Raw genomic sequence first — 24,892 nt, 5'->3', positions numbered from 1 at the left:
AAGCACAAAACAATACAGTAGAACCTTGGAGTTAGGAACACCAGAGTTACAAACTGACCAGTCAATCACAAACCTCATTTGGAACTGGAAGTACACATTCAGGCAGCAGCAGAGACAAAACAAAAACAACAAAAGAAGAAGCAAATATAGTACAGTACTGTGTTAAATGTAAACTACTAAAAAGATAAAAGGAAAGCAGCATTTTGCTTATGCATAGTAAAATTTCAAAGCTGTATTAACTCAATGTTCAGTTGTAAACTTTTGAAAGAATAATCATAACGTTTTGTTCAGAGTTACCAACATTTCAGAGTTACAAACAACTTCCATTTCCAAGATGTTTGTAACTCGGAGGTTCTACTGTAAAGAAATGTATTTCTACATTAAATTATTCATACATACCAAGACTGCCCACTTCCACAGTACAGAAATTAACACTTGTATTAGTCATACAGAGTAAATAAATCACTATACTTTGAAAATGACAAAGTGCAATAGAAGTATAGTAAAGCCTTGATGTTCCTGACCCACATCAAAACTGTTATGTTGCAGACATTTAATCAATGCAATTTGCACTCACAGTACATCACAAATTGAACATCATTTTTACAGCTACTACTGTGTGTTTGACTTTTATATTAGTGCACGAATGATATCATTTTAGAGTTTTATAAACACATCTACAGCATCACTCCACAAAGTCGCACCAACTCTGTCCTGGAGTAAGTCACATATCATATAGCTCATGACAGGACAGGGGAAAGATAGCAGTCGAGTACATGCACATTAATGGAGAACACAAAAAGAAAAATATATTCTTTGGAAAAACTCCACATTGCTTTCTACTGAATGTATTTGTTTTCTTTAATTTCTAAAATGTGTCCAATTATGCCTTTCTGGGAACTTGCACATTATTTCACAAAACATACAATTTTTGCACTTTAATGTCTCTCCTATTCTCTCTGCTTTACAGTTTAACTTGTCAGTTATCCTGAACATTAGTAAACAATTTTTTTTAAAGTTACACCATTCAAAAAGAAAACTGACATCCTTCAAGAGGAGCACTAGCATCCACCCAAATATCCCAGCCTTTAAACCATCCAATAAGGCAAAAATCCTGAGCAAAATAGTAAGGTCTTGTACTGTACCATTAAGGGTAGTGTTAGAAATTTTACCACAAGCTGTTTTGAGTCAACCAGATACAGAAAGGGGTACAATCATCACTGGAGTGTAAATGAGTGTTTGAAGTATGTGCGCTAGGGAATGGCACAAGGGCTAACTTTCATCACATCACTCCAAACTTTCAGAAACAAAAAGTATGAGAACACGAGGAAGAATTATTTTTGCAAACATTATGACTGAGAAGAACCTTAACTACAACATACAATTACAATCAGAGCATTAATAAATCTTACCTACCTTGAACAACTCAAATAGCATATGAAACAGATGTGAGGGTACGTAGACTACTTGAATAGGCTTGCTTGGAGATTTAGCTAGAAATAAATAAAACTTAGCTAAAAAAAAATTTCAACATATTCCCCTTGTGGTATCACAGTTCACTCCATCTACTGCAGTAAGCTGAATTTGTAACAAATAAAGACAACTGTATAACTATGTTCTCTCTCACTTTCCAAATGTGTAATAGTGGAACTTGAAAACATACTTTACAATTAAACACAGAATGCAGTCATATCAGAAGATAAGTAGAATCAGGCCTGGTAATTACCTACACAAGATAACTCGAAGGAAAGCAAAGGCAGCTGCTGGAAATGATATCTGATTCATCATGCAGCACTTTTCCCTCAGCATCAATTATTAAACAAATGCTCCTCTATGTTAGGGTGCTCCTCCCACTGGAATCACTTTATTTAACTAATCAACTTCTTTGCTGCCCTAGAAGGGAGAGGAATTAGGAGGGCAAGGAAAGAGACCTCTTTGTATATGATCTTTGAATCCTGCAGTAACTCAATTTAAAATCTTATCTATTGACTAAACAGCTAGCAAGTATACTTGTTCTATTAAACTTCTATACCCCCCTCCCCTGTATTTCCTAGAGCACTTAAAATAAAATGAACTTCCTATTACCATTGAACTCTTCAACTTCCAACTCTGGTGCAACCAGATAGTACTGCTCACACAACATCTTAGCTGTTTCATAAGCATCTGTGAAAGAATAAAAGAGCATACTTTATCCTGAATTCTGCATTTATGCAAAAAGGCTAGCAATGTTCATTCAACATCTCAAAATAACAAGGCTGCAAGCAGACACTGGCTTACAAGTCTGAAATCAGTGTGCATTTTCACTGTTGTTTGTACTGTGTATCTATGTTCCCATCCCCCAAGAAAGGACACATTATCTTAAAAAAGGATTTACTATCCGAAGTACTGAGTTATAAGGGTTGTGCAAGTAGAGGCACACAACAGTCATCTTGCCTTGGAAATTTATAGTAGTATGAGAGCATACTTAACAGCACACAACAGGGAAAAAGGCATCCTTAGGACAAGGGCCAAAGGGTGGGTTACAAGATCTAGCAACTCTGGAATGGTTTAAACTGAGTAGGTAAAAGTAGTTGAGTATAGGCCAGCTGCCGTTCACTAAGCCTGCCCTCAATTGTTTTTTTATTTAGAAAAAATACAGTCTGACAGTTTCTCCTACTGTATCCATGTGCTGTGTTGCCAGAATGCTTCAAATCCTCTGGAAGGATAGAATGTTATAACATACGTTTGGGGATGTTGGAGCCCAAAGAGGGCACAATCAAGATTGCAAGGTGGGATTGGTGTGTACCATAACCCTGTATTTAAGAGATTTAAGCACAGGTGCACCTTGACATTCTGGAAGCGTACAAGGCACTATAGGCCAACCTTAAATCTGAATTTACAAGTTTTTAGCCCATGAACTTCCCCGGTTTTTTGAGTAAGTGGTGATAGTGTGGGGGTCATGGTTGCAGGACACCTGTGGTGGGGGGAGTACAAAGCCTTCCTGGGAACACCTCACTGCCACTCAACTACCAGTTCTGTTCTCCTCCTGGCCCCTTCATGCCCCCAGTAGGATTGGAAGGACTTGGAGAAAGGAAGAGGGGGGCAGCGAGGAGCATACATATCACCTGCAGTCAGCAAAACGGAGTGGAACGAAGCCCCAAACTTTGTACTCCAATTTGCGGGGCTAGTTTAGAGTGAGGGGGTCTATGCACAAAACTCTACAAAACAGGAGGATTGCAAAGGTGTGAAGATGCTTATTCATCTCAATGGGATGTTCTCAGATGAAGGAGAACACCCATGAAGATGAATACAGTCTGATACAATAACTCTGAGAGGGGGTAACTGATGATTTCATCTCAATGAGTGTTCTCCTCCCCTCTCTTCCCCAAAATCTACCCCAGCTTCTGTTGTGGAATACCAATTTTCACGGCAATATAACTATGCAAATGGGTTTTAGAGCCGTTTGAATAATAAAGTGAACTCCTTATTGGGGGAGTTGAGGCAGGGCTTATCCGAGGAACCCTTTCCCCAAATGACTCCAAATTCACAACCAGTAGTATATACCTTTGGCTTTAATATGGCACAGCAATATTATGATAGTCCAGTACCACCACCATAGGTAGGGCTGCACCAAGATTTCCTTTTTAACAGGGAAAAAAAAAAATCCTACAAAAATTATCTTTTGCATTAGAATATCATTTTAAAATATTTATTGTAGTTTGTACATTGCTTGATATTAGTAGTTTATATCATTTGAGGTTTGTTCTGACTATTTTAAGAAGGGCCAAGCGACCGAATTTTTTTTAATGGCTTACATTTTCTTCAAATCCCTTTATCATAGGGGAAAAAAATGGTTATTTACCTTACTTACAGTAACTGTGGTTCTTTGAGATGTGGTGTCCATATGTAGTCCTCTCAGTGTACATGGGAATCTTTTGGACAGCAGCCTGCATTGGCCCATCCCTACACCATGTGTGTCCTTGCTCCCGCTCCCAAGGGCATAAAAGAACAGAGCAGGGCCAACTGCCTTTCACTTCCTTTGCCAAAACAGAATCCAGGTGTTAAAGGACTCTGTACCAGAAGGGAAGGAGGGTGGGTCACAGAATACATATGGACAACACAACTCAAAAAGAACCACAGTTATGTAAGACATCTTTTTTTCTTCTTCGAGTGGTTGTCTACACACACAGACACACACACACACACTTTCCACTCTTGGTGACTTTCGAGAAGTAACCTGATGCTAAGAAGTGAATGCTCAGAGCCTATTTAAATAGAGATTGTAATACAGCTCTGCCAAAATGGACAGCTGGCTCTATGTGTCTTTACAGGGGAATAGTGTTTATGGAATGCATGCACAGAACTCCACGTGACTTCTCCACGAATTTCAGAAATCAGGACACTTCTGAAAGAAGCGGCATGAGCCCTTGTAGAGTGAGCTTTAACTTGACTAGTAGACTTTAATCTAGCTACCTGGTAGCATTTTAATAAACTCTGATATCCACTTAGATATTTTTTGGATGATACAGCCTGACCTGTAATCCCTTCTGCAAAGCAATAAACAATCTAGAAAGAGTGCTCTTAACACATTCAGAGAGTGGAGCTTCACTTTACTGTCACTAGAGTGAAAGAAAAACATGTAAGCGAACAGTTCTGGAGGTCTAAGAGAAACCTTGTCCTTGTGAAAAACAGTTTCCAATAGGCCTACCATGAATGCTTATAATTCTCCTTTGAGCTGATGTAATCACTACTAAGAATTCAAAAGCCAACCGCTCTCTCCCCAGTCTCTCCCCCAAAATCAACCCAGCTAAAACCACATTAAGGTCCCAGGAGGAAGGAGATTCCCATATATTGGAGGGAACACATGCATTAAGCCCTTGAGGACCTTAGTCACTTTAAGGTGTGATGATCTAGCGTGATCCTGTATTGGCGGATGGTGAGTTTTCATATTTGCTAGATGAACTCTTACAGAGCTAACAGAGTCCTAATCTCTTTAATGAGAAGAGATAATCCAAAATTGTAGAAACATCAGACTGTGAGGGAGAGGTGATGCTGCTCTGTTCAAATAATGATTTTTCTTCCCACCTGGCCACAAACAAATCTTGTGGAGACTTGTCTATTGTAAATCAAAATGGATCAAGATTTCACCATGTTGGTTAACCAGCCAGCATCCAGGCTGAGAGGTGCAGTGAAGCTGGCTGTGGCTGCAGGATGAAGAAGTTACTCACCTTGTACACTAACAATGGTTCTTTGAGATGGGTGTCCCTAAGTGTGCTCCACTGTAGCTGTGCTTGCATGCTTGCGTGACCGATCAGAGAACTTCGGTAGCAGTGTCCATTAGGCCCACACGTGCTGTCTCCCCTCATGCCCTACCACAAGGCTAGTCAGCACACGTAGGCTAACCCCCCTCAGTTCCTTCTCAACTGCCCTCGGCTAGAAACAGAGGTATTCACAGTCCGCGAGGACCACTGCTTTCAATTTGCATCTTTATAGTTAGTCTCCTAGTTCTTAGTTGTAGTTCTAATTTTTCCCTTTTTCTTATCTTTTCTCCCTAAAAATAATAAAAACAAAAACATTCCCCCCCCCCTTCTTTTTCCTTGTAGGGAACCCTTCCCCCAATGGGATGTGCCCAGGTCATCGGGCTTCAAGAAGTGCCTCTCTCTTGCAAAGAAGAGATCCCGGTCACAGACAAGCACTCCCAGTGCATTCACTGCTTTGGGAAAGGCCACATTCAACAAAGGTGTGGTCTCTGCCAACAACTCAGGCCCTGGTCTCATAAGGACAAATTGCTCAGACAGAAGATTATCTTCATGGAGCCAACTCTCCGGACCTGTGCCACGAGTTACCTGGCAGATGTGAGTCTTCAGCCCAGAGCCTTTAGATGTTGAGGCCTGAGGGGAAGAAACAAGCCACTGACTCCTCTCACAAATAATTGAAAAAGAGAGTGGGAAATCCCCTACAAGGAACCCTGAGATAGCCACAAATGCTCTCTGGTACACTTGGTGCAGACGGAACCAAGACCTTCTCAGACCACTACCCATGGCTCATGGAAGTCCTCAGTGGCAGGCACCATTGACAAGCCCATGGTCCCAATGGGCACAGGCACTGAGTCAATGGCACCAAAGGACATGAGTCAGCACTCCTCTAAAAAGATGTTGCTGGTACATGATCCTACATTGATACTGTCATCAACACCTCATTAGGCACCAGAGCGACCAGTATGGTCAAGATCTCCATCCATCCCGGTACTGCCAATGGCATCAAATTGGTCAGTACTGCTGGAATTCTAACCCTCTAGGGACCTCCGTGTATCAGATGTTCTGCAGCCTCCTCGGTACCAAGACCTTCAGACAGAGTCTTCGCCCGGCACGGGAATCTTCCTGACTGCCCCCTCACGTTCCTCCACTCTCCAGTGAGGGCTCCGATTGCAAACCTGAGGAGGTGGCATCACAGTACTCATCCCAGGATCTTTACAGTGCCCAATATCAACAGTAGTAATACTGGCAATTTTGGGCTGTATATTGCCACCGTGCCTCTTGAGCTTCCAGTCCAATCCTCAAGGCACACCTCTTCAGCCGTGGCTTCCAGAGCTTCAGAACCTCTGGAAAAAAAAAAGGAAGATCACGAGAGCACTGTAGAAGGAAGAAGTGACCCCAAGGACCATATCCTCCTAATCCCTGGATAAGGCTGCCTGCCTCTCCTGCCATCTCTGGCAGATGACTTTTGCCTCTTCCAGGTCATGGTGAAGAGAGTGACGGACACTCTCCAAATATCACTAGAGGAAGTCAAGGACACCCACCATCACCTCCTTGACATACTCCACTCATCCTCTTCCTCAAAGATTCCCCTACTATTAATGAGGCCATTCTAGACCTGGCAAGAATCATTTGGCAGACCTCAGCATTGTTGGCACCTACTTGCAAGTGGGCAGACAAATATTATGGCCCAGCGTGGGAGACTTCTTCCACCCTCCACACAATTCCATCGTGGTGGACATGGTTAATTCCCACAGCCATCAACACCAGATGAGGTCCACTGTCTATGGTAGGGACTGGAAGCATTTGGAAGTACACTCCTCAGTTCTTTTTTCTTTTGGCATGAAATTGAAGCTTTGCTGGTTCATACGCTCCTGGACAGCAGTGACCACAAGTGATCCAGGTGTTGGGTGAGTATAAAAATATTCAGATCTCGAAGAGGGAACTTATTACTACCTGTCAGCTTTCTTAGACATTGGCGGTATGGTGGGTGATGTATGTCACAAAATGTGTGTATGTTCTAAAAGACCATCATTAACTGGCATTGCCATTCTTTCCAATAATGAAGTATGCAGGATGTCTAGACATGCGATTTTTCGTGTACAACCTGTACCCGCATCTCTAATGTTTCAGCCATTCTTCTGAGGAGATCCTGAAAAGTTTTGTAGTTATCTGGATGCGATGGTGTCGATGATTGTAGACTCTATATGGCAGGGCAATTTGTCTCTGGAGTGGATAGGAGGAAGGCTTTCTAACATCTGGAGAGACCCCAGGAGCCCAGTAAGGGCAGGGGTGCGGTCCATAGGCAAACTGTGTATGGAGCCGAAAAGGGGATTGGAGAGTATCAGATAGAACATCTCTCCCTATAATCCCTATGGTTATGTTGATACACATGTACCCTAAATTCTCTGACTGAAGTATAGTAGACTCAGGAGTCATTAGGAGAAGCCTCCATACTCTGGTCTGAGGCTGATAAGGAAAAGAAATACTCCTCTAATGGTGGAGCAGGAGTCCCTGTAATTTCTTTGGGGACATCCCTTATAAACACCATATGTGCACTCTGTGCCAAGCTTCTAGTGCAACTCGGTACCGATGTGGGACAATGACTTGGGAAGCAGAAATTGCCACAGCATGTATCAAAGAGGCAGGATCCCAGGAACTGGTAGCAGAGTCAGTGCTTATCAAGGAACTCTTGGAGAAGACTGCTCAGATTTGGATGGATCTTGTTTACCGAGATCAGAGGCTGGTCTCAGATTTATCCAAGAGGAAAAGAGTTTGAGTGAGCTTTTCTTGTTTTCTGAATTTATTATGAAAATGAACAACCAACAGAACATTTGCTCATGATGTGCCGCTCACTGAATATAAAAACAAACATTTTAAGTGGCCACAATTAAGTGGTATAGCTGTCTTGTCTTGCTTACATTACTTAGCAATAATTAAAACTGCTTGGAGATTTTTGTTCAGCCACGAAGATTGAAGACCCGGTCCCAGATAACAGAAAAAAGTGTTTCAAAGCATTACCTGAAAAGAAACCTAACACCACACACTTAAACAAAACTATACTATGACTATTCTAAAAGTAATCTATACAATTTTAAAAATTAACTATGCAAGTATGCAACAATAAAACATATTGCTTGCAAGGCTGTGTCTCACCCATGGGCAATAAGAAGGAACTCAAAGACAGTTGGCCCCACTCTGCCATTTTACGCTCTCAGGAGGGAGGCTAGAGGGCACTTACGGTACAGGCCTGGGCCAACAGACACTGCTGGCCAAAAGATTCTAATCTCAAGAGCATGGGGAACGTGGGCACCAAGAGTGGAACACATATGGAAAAGCACTTGAAGAACTCACTTAGAAGGATGAAACTGATAGGTGTGGACCCTTGGTTTGTGTAGCTTAAATAAATTATTTTAGAAACTTGAAATGTGTTTTCTGTGTTTATTTTTCATGATAAATATAAGTTACTATTTTGACTAATGGCAGCATCCTAGTGCTGTGTTACAACGTCAACTTTGCACCAGTCCTTAAAACAGGCTCTCTATCCTGGGTGCATATCTTGAGCCTCAGCAATCCCTTTGATCACACTGACACGGCTCAGAGTCACAGCTACTTGCCCCCCCCTTTAAAAAAACAAACAAACAAACACACACACACACACACACACAGTCCCACTGGTCAGGAATGGGATGAGAAGCATGCATCATGATTACACTGACCAAATGCTACTGCTTACTAGAGTCTTTCATCTTCCCTCTATTTAATTAGGTAATTCAATTTTCCTTGGCAATATTTCTAACGTAAATCTGATTAAGCATGTGGATTTCAGAACACAGCTCTTAAACCAGAAACTGTATCCTCAGGGGACAACTTCCAGAAGATGACCATGCAGAGTACAGGCTGAAAGCAACTAATGATCAAATGTCTAGAAAATATGAGTTATGAGAGAAGATTGGAAGAAAAACTGGGTTTGTTTAGTCGGAGAAGAGAAGACTGGGGGGTGCAGTGGGGCAGGCTGGGGCATGATAACAGTTTTCAAATACATAAAAGACTGTTACAAGGAGGAGGGAGAAAAAAATATTCTAATTAACCTCAGAGGATAGGACAAGAAGCAATTAAACTTAAAACTGCAGCAAGGGAGGTTTAGGTTGGATATCAGGAAAAACTTCCTAACTCCTAGGGAGTCTGTGGAATCTCCATCGTTGAAGGTTTTTAAGAACAGATTAGACAAACACCTGTCAGGAATGGCCTAGTTATTACTTAGTGCTGCCTTGGATGAAGGGGACTGGACTAGAAGACCCCTTGAGGTCCCTTCCAGTCCTACACTCATATGACTCTTTGCACAAAATATACATTCTTTGAAATCTACTTAGGGCAGAGCTCAAACTCACTGTACATGGGTACTTCCCAGGTTCACTGGCTACAGCATGTCACTTTTTTGGTTTGGTGGACTATTTGGGGTGTCCCTTGTTCAAATGACCTCAAATTTTGACTACTAACCCTGCCCCCAGGCCTCCTCAATACACAGCAACTTTCAGCAAATAAACATGCGGATTTTAGAACACTTAGAAAAATCAGTAAGCTAGTCTCAACTAGAGGTGTGTGACTTTATTTGGCAAATAGTAAATTTCCCAAGCAAATGCATTTTGGGGGGTATTGAAACTGAGAATTTGGGTCAAGTTCAGCAAATAGTTTTAGCTGGAAAAAAAACCCAAAATGAAAATTTCAAAAATGTCATTTCATATCAACATTTTGTTTCAAAACATCATTTCAAACTGACATTCAAAATAATATTTCATTTTACCTGAATAAAAAAATTCAGTTTTTTGTTTTATCAAGAAAAAATGAACAAATTAAAGTTTCAGTTTGAAACTGTTTTTTTTTTCCCCTTCTGATTTTTCAGTTCAGCCACTAAATTAAAAAAAAAAATTATTCATCAACTATAGTCTCATCTTTAACTCGTGGTGCTACTGTCTCACTATAACAAAACTACTGAAGTGACTAAGGATTATATAGCCAGGCCCAAGTGATCAATACTTGTTAGATTTAAATGTTGTAATACAGTAGCTTAAATTTCAAGACTCATCTCAATATGACATCAATAATTACTATGGATTAGAACAGAAAAATAAAATCAAAGGAACATCAAGAATCCATTTTGGTTATATTTCCTGCTTTGGCAATCTATGCCATATCTCCATCTGCTGACAAAAAATTGCAACACAATGCAGACAACAGCTATCTTGAAAACACACTGGACAAAACAGCACTTCTTATAAGGCAGCCATTGTTAACCTATAAAAATAAACTGTTTCGCCAATTACTATGTAAACTGGAAAATATTAATTTATGAAGAATTTCCAACTGCAATGACTTCATAGAAAAGAAAGAGAAAAGCTGAATCTATGGCGTTAGAATTCTTTGATGATATCAAAATAACGCAAACTCTTAAAGTTTATTCTCAAGCTCTGTAATTTATAGTTACTTATAATTCATACACTAAATTTCACATGGTTTCAACAAACATTCAAAAACTGCTTTTAAAAAAGCTCAGTAAAACATGAGGTCACTTTGGGATAGTCACTTACTCCAAAAGCAAAACTGGGATAAGGTTAATATTAATTTTCAAATGCTTATAAAGCAGCAAGACTGCAGGTGAAACATTACAGACACATCAACTGATACACAAATGTATAACAAAGGGTGAAATAAAGTATCACGTTGCAAGTGGAACTGTATTCAAGCAATCAGTGCTATGCAATTAGTGTGTGTATATATATATATATACACACACACACACACACACACACACACACACACACACACACAGAGTTGCTACTTAAATATTAAAAAATGCTTTGTAATTTTGCTGTATTAGAGGCTTGAACAAACTTGCTCTGTAGGAAGAAAAGGAGTACTTGTGGCACCTTAGAGACTAACCAATTTATTTGAGCATAAGCTTTCGTGAGCTACAGCTCACTTCATCGGATGCATAATCACCCATTTTTTCATGGTTTGTGTATATAAAAACATCTTCTGTATTTTCCACAGTATGCATCCAATGAAGTGAGCTGTAGCTCACAAAAGCTTATGCGCAAATAAATTGGTTAGTCTCTAAGGTGCCACAAGTACTCCTTTTCTTTTTGCGAATACAGACTAACACGGCTGTTACTCTGAAACTTGTTCTGTAGGGTTTAAGCACATCCTTTTTCTTTCTTTTTAATATACCTGAACTTCTATACTATTGCTTACATAAATTATGTATTTTATAGCATGTATCAAAATAACATTTTCAAGTATGAGCATGGATAGATTCCGTAGTTTTAAAAAAGGTGCTTTGTGTTCCACTAGTTTCTCACGTGGTGTCTCTCCGACCTTCATAAGGATCCGAATACCCTCTCCTAGCACTAAGGATTCCCTCCAACTATTTTCTTCATTTTTCTCCCCTCCTTTAAAGCATTGAGGTCACACTCCCTTAGAGGCAATCAGTTTTGCTCCTTGAGTTAATATGGGTGAAATGAGATCAACAGGAAGAGATACCTCCTCTCATGGGTGTAAAATAGTTTCTGCTTCCACTGTGTTCATAGCCCTTGTCGACCCAAGAACTAAAGACCAAGATTTGATGCCCAACACCAGTTCTCATATGGCATCCCAATATTCTTCCACTAGATTACCATCCTGGCATAGTTGGCCACTATGTCTTCACACTGAGAATATATCAACTGAGAATTCAGATACACACATTCCATACACAGAAGGCACTAGTAGGTACCCAATGTTTGTATGTGCATATGTTCATATGTGTATGAAACACATATATGCATGTGCATTTATTCATGTGCGTATGGAACTTGTGTGATGTACACACACACACACACTCTCCATGGGAGCAACACTGTGTGACAAGGTGTACAGTTACATCAAAACTTCCCTATGTGCTTGGCGCCCAAAGACAAAAGCCAAGAGTTTCTAAATATCTGAAGATTATTCCTGTATTATATTATTCCTGGGGGAATTCTGCAACAAAAAATTAAAAATTATGCACACATTTTCAAATTCTGCAAAATTCTGAATACACCTCTACCCCGATATAACGCTGTACTCAGGAGCCAAAAAAATCTTACCGTGTTATATCGAACTTGTTTTGATCCCCAGGAGTGCACAGCCCCGCCCCCCCCGGAGCACTGCTTTACCGCGTTATATCCGAATTCGTGTTATATCAGGTCACAATATATAGGGGTAGAGGTGTATTTTATTTTTCAAAACAATATAATCATACCAGTTTCAATTATTTATCATCATTTATTTCAAAATAGCTGTCAGCAAGTATGTCTGTATCATTACAGACAACAAAAAAGATTCAGGTTTATTAATACAGAACTCTGAGTAATAATTCATTTAAAGTACAATATAGAAATATATTTCTCACATCCCTCAGAAGCAGAGCAAAGGCTTGTGGGGAGTCAGGGGTAACAGAGGGCTTGAGGGAGATGGAAGTAATTGCTGGGAAGGAGCCTGGGTGTGAACTTGGAGTGTTGTTGAGTATGGGTGGGAAAAGCATAGAACAGGTTTTTTGCGGGGGCGGGGAGAGATTGTTAAGGAGCTTCCCTCATGCAGACCCTGGCTGACCTCTAGCCTCTCCCATTCAGTCAGGCACATCTGCCCCTGTCCCACATGTGTCCTTGAACTCCCTGTCCACGTGTCCCTCCACTCCCACTCAGACATCCATTCTCCCCATCCTGATGTGGCTCTACATCCCCTCCCCTGTCCCCAGGTGGCCCTGTACCTACTCCCCCCGTCTATACGTGTCTCTATGCCCCCACTCAGCCACCCCCATCCCTATGTGTGTCTGTGCCCCCACTCAGTCACCTCCCTCTCCATATCTGGCCCTGCACCTCACTCCCCGCTGTGGCCCTACGCCTCCACTCCCATTCAGCCCCTGCCCCAGTCTGTCCTCCCACACTAGCCCTTATGAGCCCCTGTCTGACTCCCCCGCAGCCCCACACTGTCTGTCTCCCCATAGCCCCTGTCTCCTGACCTGGCCTGACAAGTGCTGTGAAGAAGGTAGGCTTTCTCGTCTCTAGCTGGCTGGGAGCTGCTGCTTTGTTCTATCACCACAGTGCCCTCTGGTGGGCAAAAGGCGGAACCGCAGCAACTTTCCACGGAAGTTATTTTCTGATGGGGATGGTGGGAGGGAGGGGGCTCTGTTCTAGCGCCATAGCGCCCTCTGGTGGGCAAAAGGTGCAAATGCAGCAACTTTCCAGCAGAAGCTTTTTTCTGCACAAAAAAATTAAAATTATGCATGGCTCATTAATTATGCACACACACAGTGGCACAGAATTCCCCCGGGAGTAATTATAACCTCACTTTCTTATGGTGTTTGTTTCTTTATCATAGAGCCTTACTTGAATAATCGTACAAGAACAGATGACTATGTATATCCCTGATTTCCTTTAGAAAGGATGTCAAGTAGAATATATATGCTTAAATACTTTTTGGAAAATAATTTGACCACCACATCAAACATAAAAGGATAAAAGACTTCGATCTGTCCTTGTAGTAGAAGATAAAGTTATAATTCCATTTTTTGTAGCTCTGTTAACATTCCACTAGTTTCAGATTTTTGGATTTTGAGGCCACTAGAAAGTGTGATCTAGTAGATAACGCAGCAGCCTAAGACACAGAGACATGTATTCTAGTTCCAGTTCTGCCCCTCGCTTGCTGGGTGTCCTTGGACAAGCCTTTACTTCACCCCTGTCTTGGTTTCCTGATATGTAAAAAGGACATAACTGTACCCACCTTCCTTGTAAAGTACATTGAGATCTACAGATGAAAAGTACTGTAAGAGCTAGATATTGTTAATATTATTAAAAACTTTGATATTTTTATGGCCTTGCTATAAGCAATTAAATGTGTATCATTCTTTAGAGTTTTTTAAAATTTTAATTAAATGGAAATACAACTTCTGCCTTGAACACCTTAACTGGTTATGTATGCAGAACTGTAAATTGGGGTTTGAAACATAATACAAATATTAAATGTATCTCCTTACCTTTTACTACCTCAGCCACGTTACAGGTAGGATCAATACTTCCAATATGCTTGGGATGAGCAGGATTAGTGTCTCCACCAAAAAGAAGTGCTAAGAGGAAAAAAAGTTGACAGTTAAGTGAATGGCTATTACATTTAAAACATAGAAAAGTTAAATCAGACAATATGTTGACAAGATTCGGTGTCACAGTGCAAAAAGATACTCCTCCATAACATTAGTCCCTGATCAAGACTATTGACCTCTCTAGAAAAAACACTCTGTTTAGTAATTATAGCTTGCAATATCTGATATGATATGAGAAATAAATGCATTGGAGTCCATTTATGTCTATCCAGAAGAAAGAAAAAAAATCTCATAGTTCTCAGGATAGACTAAAGTCAGTACAGATACAACTGAATTATAAAATGTTCCATTCATATAAATATCTGAGTAGGTAGGAACTGTAAGTTCGATGAGGTATAAAAAGTTTCTAATACTTAGCACCCATACGTCAACAATAAATTAAACAGAATTCTGTAGGGGTCAAGGCGAAATTACATGAAGCCTCTGTTTTCAAAACTTGTCCTAGCCATCTCTCTTTCAACACTTAAGAGAACCATTTGCCCTAAACTAATCAAGGCTGGATCACTAGAGTTTGTCTACACAAAGAAATTCCACCAGTTTAATTAAAGGTGTAATATTAAACTGGTTTAGTTAAACTGCTGCAACTTTGTACAAACTAATGATATAAGCCAGGTTTAAACTGGTATGAGTGTCCAGATTCAGCATTGCACCAGCTAACTAAACCGGTTAACATCACAGTTAAATGGGTGCAACTGGTGTGTTTAGACTAGGCCTACAAACTCTGATAGGATGAAACCTTTATTTATTAACAACATTTATTTTCTAAGAAGGGCCTTTTTATTTATCTAGCTTTATTGTCTTTGTTTCTATGTCTGGCCAGATTTATTGCTAAGTGGATATACTGTTCTAATCTTTTTAGCCTTGTTATACTAGTGCATTTAACACCTTTCACTGATCATATTACAAATAAAAGTTACTGGATACACAAGTAATTGTTAGTAAAATACCTTGGACTTAACGTTTTTCCTACCATATAATCCTACCATATGTAGTGTGACCATGTTTCTAAGATGTCACAAACAGCAAAATATTGGACAGGGAATGAAACCCTAGAGCCCATGACACAAATATACACTTCAAGAGATCACAAGATTGACCTTAACTTTGAAATGCAACAAATATTGATTACTGGGAGCTATGTAAGTAATTCCTTTCATACTACAAGATGAATACCAACAATGGATACTTAAACAGTACAAACCTGAGAATCTAATTTGAGTTAAGTGTGAAAATCAGAACTGCTGTGCTTATTAATAAAGGAAAGAATAAAAATGGAAATCTCAGGTGAGAAATAGTTTCTTTAGAAAAGAAAAAAGAGGCTGGTGAATTAACAGGAGACAGCATAATTTGCTAGAAACCATTTAGCTTTTAAAATATGCACAGTGAACAAACAAACAAAACTGAAAAGGTGGAAGACTTTTTTTTGTCTGATGATTAAACGTGTCAAACCTACAAGTGGACTGATAGGCAGAGAAGATGTACCATATATACTTGTTCATTAGCCCGTTCGTTTATAAGCCGACCCCGCAAGATGGATAGGTAAAAACAGCAAAAACTGTATGACCCTTTCATAAGCCACTTCCCGCAGCTCCCATTGGCTGGGAACGGTAAATCACAGCCACTGGGAGCTGAAGGGCTCTGTGCCTGAGGAAGCTCCAGGTAAACAAAACGTCCCGACCCACCAGCGGCTTACGCTGACGGGCCGGGAGCCAAAGTTTGCCAACTCCTGCTGTATTTTAAAAGCTGGCATTACAAGAAACACTCAAAAGTTTTGCTAAAATGATTTTAATGTAATCTAATGAAAAACCTGTTTTTGTTATAAGAACTGAACAAATATGTATTCACCTTAAAAATTACAGTTAATATTTAAAATCAGTAAATGGATATTTAAAACAAGTAACTTAGAATATGAAACTTTAAAAAGTCTTAAAATCCTTCAAAACCTGAATCAATCTCTGATTCACCAAACAGTTCATTAAACTCTGCTTCACTCACAGCTGCTCCTGCATGGTCATCGTAGATGTCGGCAGTGTTGTCTGACCCATCGAGTACATTGCTGATACAGCATTTCCTAAATGATTTTTCTATCATTTCCGAGGGAATGGACACCCACGCATCCTTGATCCACTGGGCGACCAGACTGATTTCGGGCTTCATAAGATTCCCGCCTTTTGCCAATTCGCCATGCCTGAGCATATCCATTCAGATCACATTTTCCATAGCCTCTCTTTAAAGGGTTTGTTCAGGCAGACATCAAGAGGTTGTAGAACTGAAGTTAAGCCTCCAGGTATTACAGCCAAATTAGTTTTCATATTTTTGGCCACATTTTTCACCTCATCCATCTTGTGTGCCCTGAACATGTCCCAAATGAGCATAGCAGGTTTCTTGAAAAGTGCTTCTGGTCTCTTATTCCACACTTTTTCCAGCCATTCAATAGTCCCACTTTCATCCATCCATCCCTTTTCGTGTGCACGTACAATGACACCAACAGGAAATTTCATGTTTTTAGGCAAGGATTTTCTTTTAAAAAAACCAACAACAACAGGAGGGAGCTTTGATCCATTTGCCAAACACGATAAAACCACCGTAACATGGATTTTTTCATGGCCAGTGGTTTTAATTAAAACTGTTTTTTCACCAACACCGGTTACTGTTCTGTTGCTCGGGAGATCGAATGTCATTGGTGTTTCGTCCATATTTGCTATTTCTGACAGTTCAAATGCCTATTCCTTTTGATATTTTATAATAAGCCTTTGGAAAGATTCGATTTTTTTCTTCCAGATCTCTCGGCAGCTCTTGCGCTATCTTTGTTCGCTGACAAAAACAGAGACTATGATGGTTCAATAAGCGAGTACACCAACTGGCTGATGCGACAAATACTGATGGCTTTACTGACTTGTATTTGTCATCTTTCGACATTTGCAGAGCACGCAGACAAATTCCAGTTCTAGTGACAATGTACCCATACTGTCAACATTCAACAACCCAATTATTGAGATCTCTCTCTCTCCAACTCAGGAAATGAAGTGCACCTCGTTGGACATTTTTTCTTGCTTCTTGGCATGTCTTTTAGTGTTTTATTTTTTCGCCATTCTCTTCCTTGCTTCTCATTGATACAGAATTCACGAGCAGCGGCGCAATTATTGTTTGCTTCTGCATATTCAACAACTTTAAGTTTGAACGCTGCGTGATAAGCAGACCTTTTTCTTTTGATTTCACCATTGTTCATTTTAAATACTAGTATGAAAATAGATTATTATTGTAGTTATAGATTTTGTAGGACTTTAGATAGGAATATCACCTGCTTTATCGTTGTCAAATGATTGTTCTTTATTTCAAAGCAGCTCTGTAGATTGGCATGTCTGTGGGGATAACAGGCAATTTCAATTTCATTAGAGATTCCATTGATTCTGCACGTTATATTTTCATATTGGCTCGAGACTTATGAGGTCCATTGGTAGAAGTGCATGAAGAGATCAAATTACGCAGAAGCGGACTGACATCAGTGCTGTAGTACTATCGTTCATTGTATTTTTCTGATTGGCTTGTAAGGCATAGCATTTTGTGAAACGCATGAGTCAAATGTCATGCAGATCTGCAGCACTGCTCTTTTAGTATTCCTTTCAAGCCAATCTAGTCTACTAAAGAAAGCCTTTGCAACTTTAAAAGGCTGCAGTATTGACATCAATAAATGGGTCGGCAAACTTTGGCTCCCGGCCTGTCAGGGTAAGCCGCTGGCGGGTCGGGATGTTTTGTCTACTTTGAGCGTCTGCAGGTATGGAGCCCCTCAATTCCCTGTGGCCCCGGTTCGCCGTTCCCAGCCAATGGGAGCTGCGAGACTTCCCAACCAATGGGAGCTGCGAGAACAGCGAACCACGGCCACAGGGAGCTGAGGGGCTCCATGCCTGCAGATGCGCCATGTAAACAAAATGACAATGTATTAGATATTCAATTCAATTATTTCATAGAGTTTAAAATCATCAAATTTTGGTGTAGACCCGTTTATAAGCCAACCCCCGCTCTTTGATGCGTCACTTGTTTACCAAAAATATTTGGCTTATGAATGAGTATATATGGTAGTTATTTTACTAGTACCTAAAAATACCATATACATCACCTTGCACACTGTATCTGCTAACAGGGTGAAAAAATTTTTACCGTCACATTGACAAAATAGAACAGTGGAGATTCACTGCAAGCCTATCACTTTGGAATACAGGGCTGTTATTCTGCTTAGTGGTTCAGATTAATTTCTAGACACCTCAAAAAAACTGCACTACTTAAATAACCAATTGTCACAATATATCATCTACCATCTTCACTTCAGAATATTAAAATTAGTCATTGATGCGAGAAATGCCAAATCAATTCTGTCAATTTAGATTTATAAGCAAAAACCAATTATTCCTTCAAGTTGAAAAACAAAGCAATTACTTACTGTGCTGGTTAATAAGCATGCGGAAAGAGATGCGATTGGTGTAGAACCTATCTAGAAAATACTGGATGTTACTGCTAACAAACGGATCAAAGCCATACTTTTCCTTGTACTCAATCACCCCTTGCGCCATGGTAGGCACCACATCATTGTGTCTGTTCCTTACTTTAATTAAAACTTCTAAAAAGCTGAAACACAAAATTAGAAACAGAATGTTAGAGTAACAGGAATCTCTGCATCTCACACTGCGGTTTTCAAATATTCACTTGCATATAAGAGTCTCTTATTGTTTATCCCCCAGAGTCTCCAAAAGTTTATCACAGAAACAAACGTCCAACTACATTACTACCTACCACATGTCATGCTAAAGGGAAATATATTAGGGTGCAACTGTATGTTCAAACTAGTGTAAACATTCAAGGCTTCTTGATAACTCTAGTTATGTCCCATAAAAATTTATTTAAAATTGTGTTTTTAAAATTTGTCTTTCTTCTCTGTGAATCCAGAACAACATATGTCATTTATTCTGCTTGGTTTACAAATTCTGCAGGAGGCAGTGGATTGGTGGGGAGCTGTATCAGAAGAGACCAGTTGGCTGTTTATCAAAATTACCAGAAAGGTGTCCTTACAGTTTGTTTTTAGAGTAGGTACCACATGGAAGGAATTTATGAGGATGGTTATGTTTAAATAAAGAGCAGTATCAGCATGTGCACAGACACAATTCTGTTCAGTTTCTTTTTATGCCTCTAGAGGGCAAAAAAAAACACACAATGGCGCTTTCTCCTTTTTCCTGTAGTATCTTGCCCTTTGAGATCAAGAAGTTTTAGGAGCTTACTTTCATTTATTTTTTAATGATATTGATGCAAGACAACAGTAGGCATATATTATAGAACAGATTTAAAATGTTACTTTCTTGTCAAAGCAGACCACAGCTTGTGATATTTAAAGAATTACCCCTTCCTTTTACATACAATTCTTCTGAGGTACAAAATACTGCAAAGAACCATTCATGTTTTAAAAAAGGATGACTTGAATATCTTATTAATCTCAAAACACGAAAAGTTAGCAACCTTCATCTCTGCCACTTTTCTCATTGACATTAATGACAATCATATACTACATTGACAATAATGCTTTATTCCTTCCTTCAGGATCAAATAGAAACAAATGCAATATACTTTTCAAAAGAAAGCAAAGATGGTGACACTTTTATTAAGTTGTAACTGTGTCTGCAAAACTAAGGAGTCTTTTTATATGCTAACTCTGAAGCAAATTCTCAATGGGTTTATAATGAGCACAGAAAAACAGTATTTGACAAATTGAGTGAATAATTCATTAAATTAGAACCTAAGCACCACCTCTGGAAGGAAATAATAATACATTAGATTGTATGAAGTTATAGAGCATGGAAGACTGATTAGTCACTAGTATTTACTTCTCCTAAGGCCTCGTTTACACTACGGAGTTTTATCAATGCAAGTTATGCTGATGATCAAAAAACACTATAATCACTTTGCTTGTGCACGTTCACATAACGCCCCTTCTGTTGGCAAAGCACATCCACGGTTGGTGCTCTAGCATCGACAGTAAGAGCAATGCACTGTGGGTAGCTATCCCACTGTGCTACTTGCCATCTCGGAATTGTGGGATGGCGGAGTGGATTGCAATGCATCATGGGTGCAATGTTCCATGATGCAGTTTTTTCCATCCCATCATTCCATAGGCTTCTGACTGTTCTGCGGCATTTTTCAATGGCCCCTGTTTACTGTGCACCTGCCATCTCAGTCTGAAAGGATGGAGCCTGCACTGCTGTCTACTGTTGTGGTCACTGTTATGAACACATTGCAGATGGTCTTGCAGTAGATCACAAGCTCCCAATCTGAACAGGAATCAGAGGTGCCTGACCTGCTGTGTGCCATGGAAACAAGCAACACCAGATTACTTTTGGCATTCATGGAGCAGCTGCACATGGTGGACCATTGCTTTTGAGCTTGGGAAACAAGTACTGAATGGTGGGATCGCATGTGATGCAGGTCTGGGATGACAAGCAGTGGCTGCAGAACTTTCGGATGTGGAAAGCCACCTTCCTGGAACTGTGTGAAGAACTCGCCCCAGCATTGCAGAGCAAGGATACCAAAATGAGAGATGCCCTCTCATTGGAGAAGCACGTGGCAATCGCTACATGGAAGCTGGCAACTCCAGACTGCTAGCAGTCGATCATGGTTTGGAGTTTGGAGTTGAGAAATCGACTGTTGGGGCTGCATTAACGCAAATGTGCAGGGCTACTAATCGCATTCTGCTACGAAGGACTGTGACTCTTGGAAGTGTGTGTAAAATAGTGGATGGCTTTGTGTCAATGGGACTCCCTAACTGCGGAGGGGCGATAGATGGCACACACATCTCAATTTTGGCCCTGGACAATTTTGCGATGGAGTACATCAATAGAAAGGGGTACTTCTCTATGATACTGTAGGTGCTTGTGGATCACCATGGATGCTTCACTGACATCAATGTGAGGTGCATACATCTTCAGGAACACTGGCCTGTACAGAAAGCGGCAAGCAGGAACTTTCTTTCCAGACCAGAAGATTCCAATGGGGGATGCTGAAATGCCCATAATGATGGACCCAGCGTGCCCATTACTCCCCTGGCTCATGAAACCTAACAACAGAAACCTAGACAGCACCAAGGAGTGCTTCAACAATAGGCTACGCAGGTGCAGAATGACAGTAGAAAGTGCGTCTGGCGAATTAAAAGCACGCTGGCACTGCTTTTATGGCAGGTTAGACCTAAATGAGGAAAATATTCCCATAGCCATAGCAGCCTGCTGTGCTCTCCATAATATTTGTAAGGTTAAGGGTGAAAAGTTTCCCCTGGGGTGGTGTATGGAGGCAGATCACCTGGTAGCTGATTTTGAGCAGCCAGATACTAAGGCGACTAAGTACAAAATTGTAAACTCTGCCACCATTTTCCACAGCCAGTATCTCATTCCCTAGGATAAGCATGGATGCAAGAGCGCATCTCATGCATGCGTGGGGTTTCAGATCAGGTCCTTATGCTGTTCGCTTGTGTGGCACTTCAGTCCCTGCACAAGGGATTACAGGAAAGTTTCCTACAATGAGGGAAGGAACAAAGCAGCTCTGCCAAGGAACCTTCGGCAGAGGACTGGTGAGTACCTCAAGGAAAGTTTCCTAGAGATCTCTCTGGAGGATTCCCATGTAATCTCTGGTTTCAGAGTAACAGCCGTGTTCGTCTGTATTCGCAAAAAGAAAAGGAGTACTTGTGGCACCTTAGAGACTAACCAATTTACTTGAGCATAAGCTTTCGTGAGCTACAGCTCACTTCATCGGATGCATACTGTGGAAAATACAGAAGATGTCAAAATTCAGAAATCTCTGTGCACATTAACACTGTTCCATTGCTCCAAAGGGGAACGTGAAGCACACGCAAACACAGCTAGTCTCATACATATCTATCCCTTCACCCACTTCTAGAATATAACAAAGAAAAGGACAACTCCACCTCATATGCAGCATCAACTCAAGAAGATCACTTATCAGAGCTCCCCATGTGTGCATCATGCACACCAGAGACGGAGTGCTGGGATTGGCTCAAACCCTCATGGGTCGAGAAGAGGTCCTGGCTTGCCATGTTACCGGATGACCCTATCGCCTGTCCCATCTCGTCCTCCAACTCAACCTCTTCGCCCACAACTTCATCCTCAGGGTCGAGCCTGCTGTCTCCAACCCTGCTGAAGTATCCATGGGGCTCTTGGTCGTGGAGGTGGGGTCACTGCCGAGGAGGGCATCCAGCTCCTTATAGAAGCAGCAAGTCTTCAGCGCAGCACCGGAGTGACCACATGACTCTCTTGCCTTCTGGTACACCTACCTCAGATCTTTTACCTTTGCACAACGCTGATGTGTCCTGTTTGTAGCTCTTCTCCAACATGCCACGAGAAATCTGACTAAGTATCGAAGCTCCTACAGCTGGAGTGAAGCTAGGACTGCACCTCCTCCTCTCCCCACAGTGCCAGCATATTCAACAACTCAGATGTGCTCCAAGCAGGAAAGCATTTGCTGTGTGGAGCCGCCATGGTTAGCTGGGAAGATGCGATATGAACTGTCCACCCCAAGCAAGCAGGAAGTGGAATTTCAAAAATTCCTGGGCCTTTAAAGGGGGAACGGTGTACCTGGGTGCAGGGTAGTAGAGGTGTAACTGCTGACCAGAGTGTTCAGAATGGACATTATGGGGCACCTCCTGGAGGCCATATACAGCGACATAACCAAGCGCAGTGTCTACACTGACACTTTGTCGATGTAACTTAGCCACAAAAAGCTCTACACCTCTTGTCAAGGTAGTTTTATTTTGTCAGCAAAGCAGGAGAGTTTTGTCGGCAGAAGGAGTATTGTAGTGTGTACACCTCCACTGTTTTGTCGATAAAAACGGACTTTTGGAGACAAAACTCTGTAGTGTAGATAAGGCCTAAAAGTCAATATATAACCTCTCAGATTAAAGTTGCAAGTACTCAAAAAGGGCTTTAATTGCTTATTTGTAAACAAAGGAATTGTCACCACATACCTGGATTTTTTATAGGGTATTCAGAAGTTTTAAACAGTCCTGTGATTAAACCCAATTACTCAATTAGAGTGGAGAGTGATGCCTCCAGTCTGTCCCTCTTTACTTTATCTCACACCATTCCTCAAAGTTAAAAAAGGGGAAAAAGCCATTTTATCAGTTTCTTAAAACTGGTATCTATTTCCCACTTTCTTATGTTCTTCAGGCCTATAGCACGGTTGGGAAGTAAAATGTACTGTGACCGTTTGTATTCCTATGTTCACCCCTTTTACAGGACTGATACATTTTGTACAAAATATGCCTTGTGTATATTTTCCCAAAAGATGCCATTTGAAAACTCAATTTGCCAATTACTGTCCTAGTCCAATGCGTGTGGGCAACGTTGTATGTAAAGGTATATGATTCTACTATATGATACTACTGAGACATATTCCAAGTCTGCAAAAACAGCCACAAACCAGTTCCTCAAAAACAAAAGGCAAACCAATACCTCAGCCAGGTGTCAACAAGATCAAATAGACTATCACCTGGTGACTATTCTTTGGCAGAAAAAAGGGCGTTAGCAAGAAATTTACATCTTGACAAAGAAACTGTTGGAGGTTCCCATCACCGCAGACTTTCTGTCTTCCGAACCTCAGTTGGAGATAATTTTCAAAGAAAAAGAGAACTATAAGAAAGGAGAACAGAAGCCCCAAAAGATTCCTCCCTTTCTCTTTGCCCACAGCACCAACACGCCCCGAACAACAAGGAAATTAACACTGAACTGGGGGAGGGGTTGTGGCTGAAAGGAATCCAGCCAGTAAGACTGCTGAAGCATGCGGTGAGAGAAATCTTTGCTTGGAATTCATTTAGCTAGTTAAATTAGATATTAATTGCATTTTACCCCTTTTTTTTTTATAACCAATTTTGACTTGTATGCCTCATTACTTGTAATCACTTAAAATCTTTCTTTCTGTAGTTGATAAACTTGTTTTATCTAAACCAGTGTATTTGAGCATGAGCTTTCGTGAGCTACAGCTCACTTCATCGGATGCATCCTGGATTATTTCAAATTAACATTTGAAATTTCATGTAGCTCACGAAAGCTCATGCTCAAATACATTGGTTAGTCTCTAAGGTGCCACAAGTCCTCCTTTTCTTTTTACGAATACAGACTAATACGGCTGTTACTCTGAAACCTGAACCAGTGTGTTTGCTTTGAAGTGTTTGGGAAACTCCATTCCACATAACAGGATTTGTGAATATAATTTTTTATTAATGAAATGATGGACTTTATATGAGCTTGTACTGTCCAGAAGGAGAGAGCCTGGCACTACAAGATGCATATGTTCGGGGAAAGTCTGGGACTGGGAGTTTGCTGGTGTCGCCCTGCAGTGTAATTCATTGGTGGTTCGCTAGTACTCGTACAGTAATATCTGGGAGTAATTCACATGCTGAAGGCTGCGTGTGAGCTGAGCAAGAGTGGTTGCTCTC

General features: G+C 40.7%; 1 protein-coding gene across 3 annotated transcripts in view; it reads right to left on the bottom strand.

The window, feature by feature from the left end:
* PDK3 (pyruvate dehydrogenase kinase 3) overlaps positions 1–24,892 on the bottom strand; it is a 101,117-nt gene that overhangs the window by 24,739 nt on the left and 51,486 nt on the right. For all 3 annotated transcript variants that reach the window (XM_037901894.2, XM_043537993.1, XM_043537994.1), the window contains exons 4-7: positions 18,848–19,032; positions 14,287–14,376; positions 2,086–2,163; positions 1,417–1,493 (exon numbers count right to left, since the gene is read on the bottom strand). In XM_037901894.2, coding sequence (XP_037757822.1) covers positions 1,417–1,493; positions 2,086–2,163; positions 14,287–14,376; positions 18,848–19,032 — 430 coding nt within the window. The remainder of the gene's footprint in view (positions 1–1,416; positions 1,494–2,085; positions 2,164–14,286; positions 14,377–18,847; positions 19,033–24,892) is intronic.

Source organism: Chelonia mydas, chromosome 1 (genome assembly GCF_015237465.2).
Source record: "Chelonia mydas isolate rCheMyd1 chromosome 1, rCheMyd1.pri.v2, whole genome shotgun sequence".
NCBI lineage: Eukaryota > Metazoa > Chordata > Testudines > Cheloniidae > Chelonia > Chelonia mydas.
Note: the sequence above shows the minus strand (reverse complement) of the source record. Positions and strands in the feature narration are given on the sequence as shown.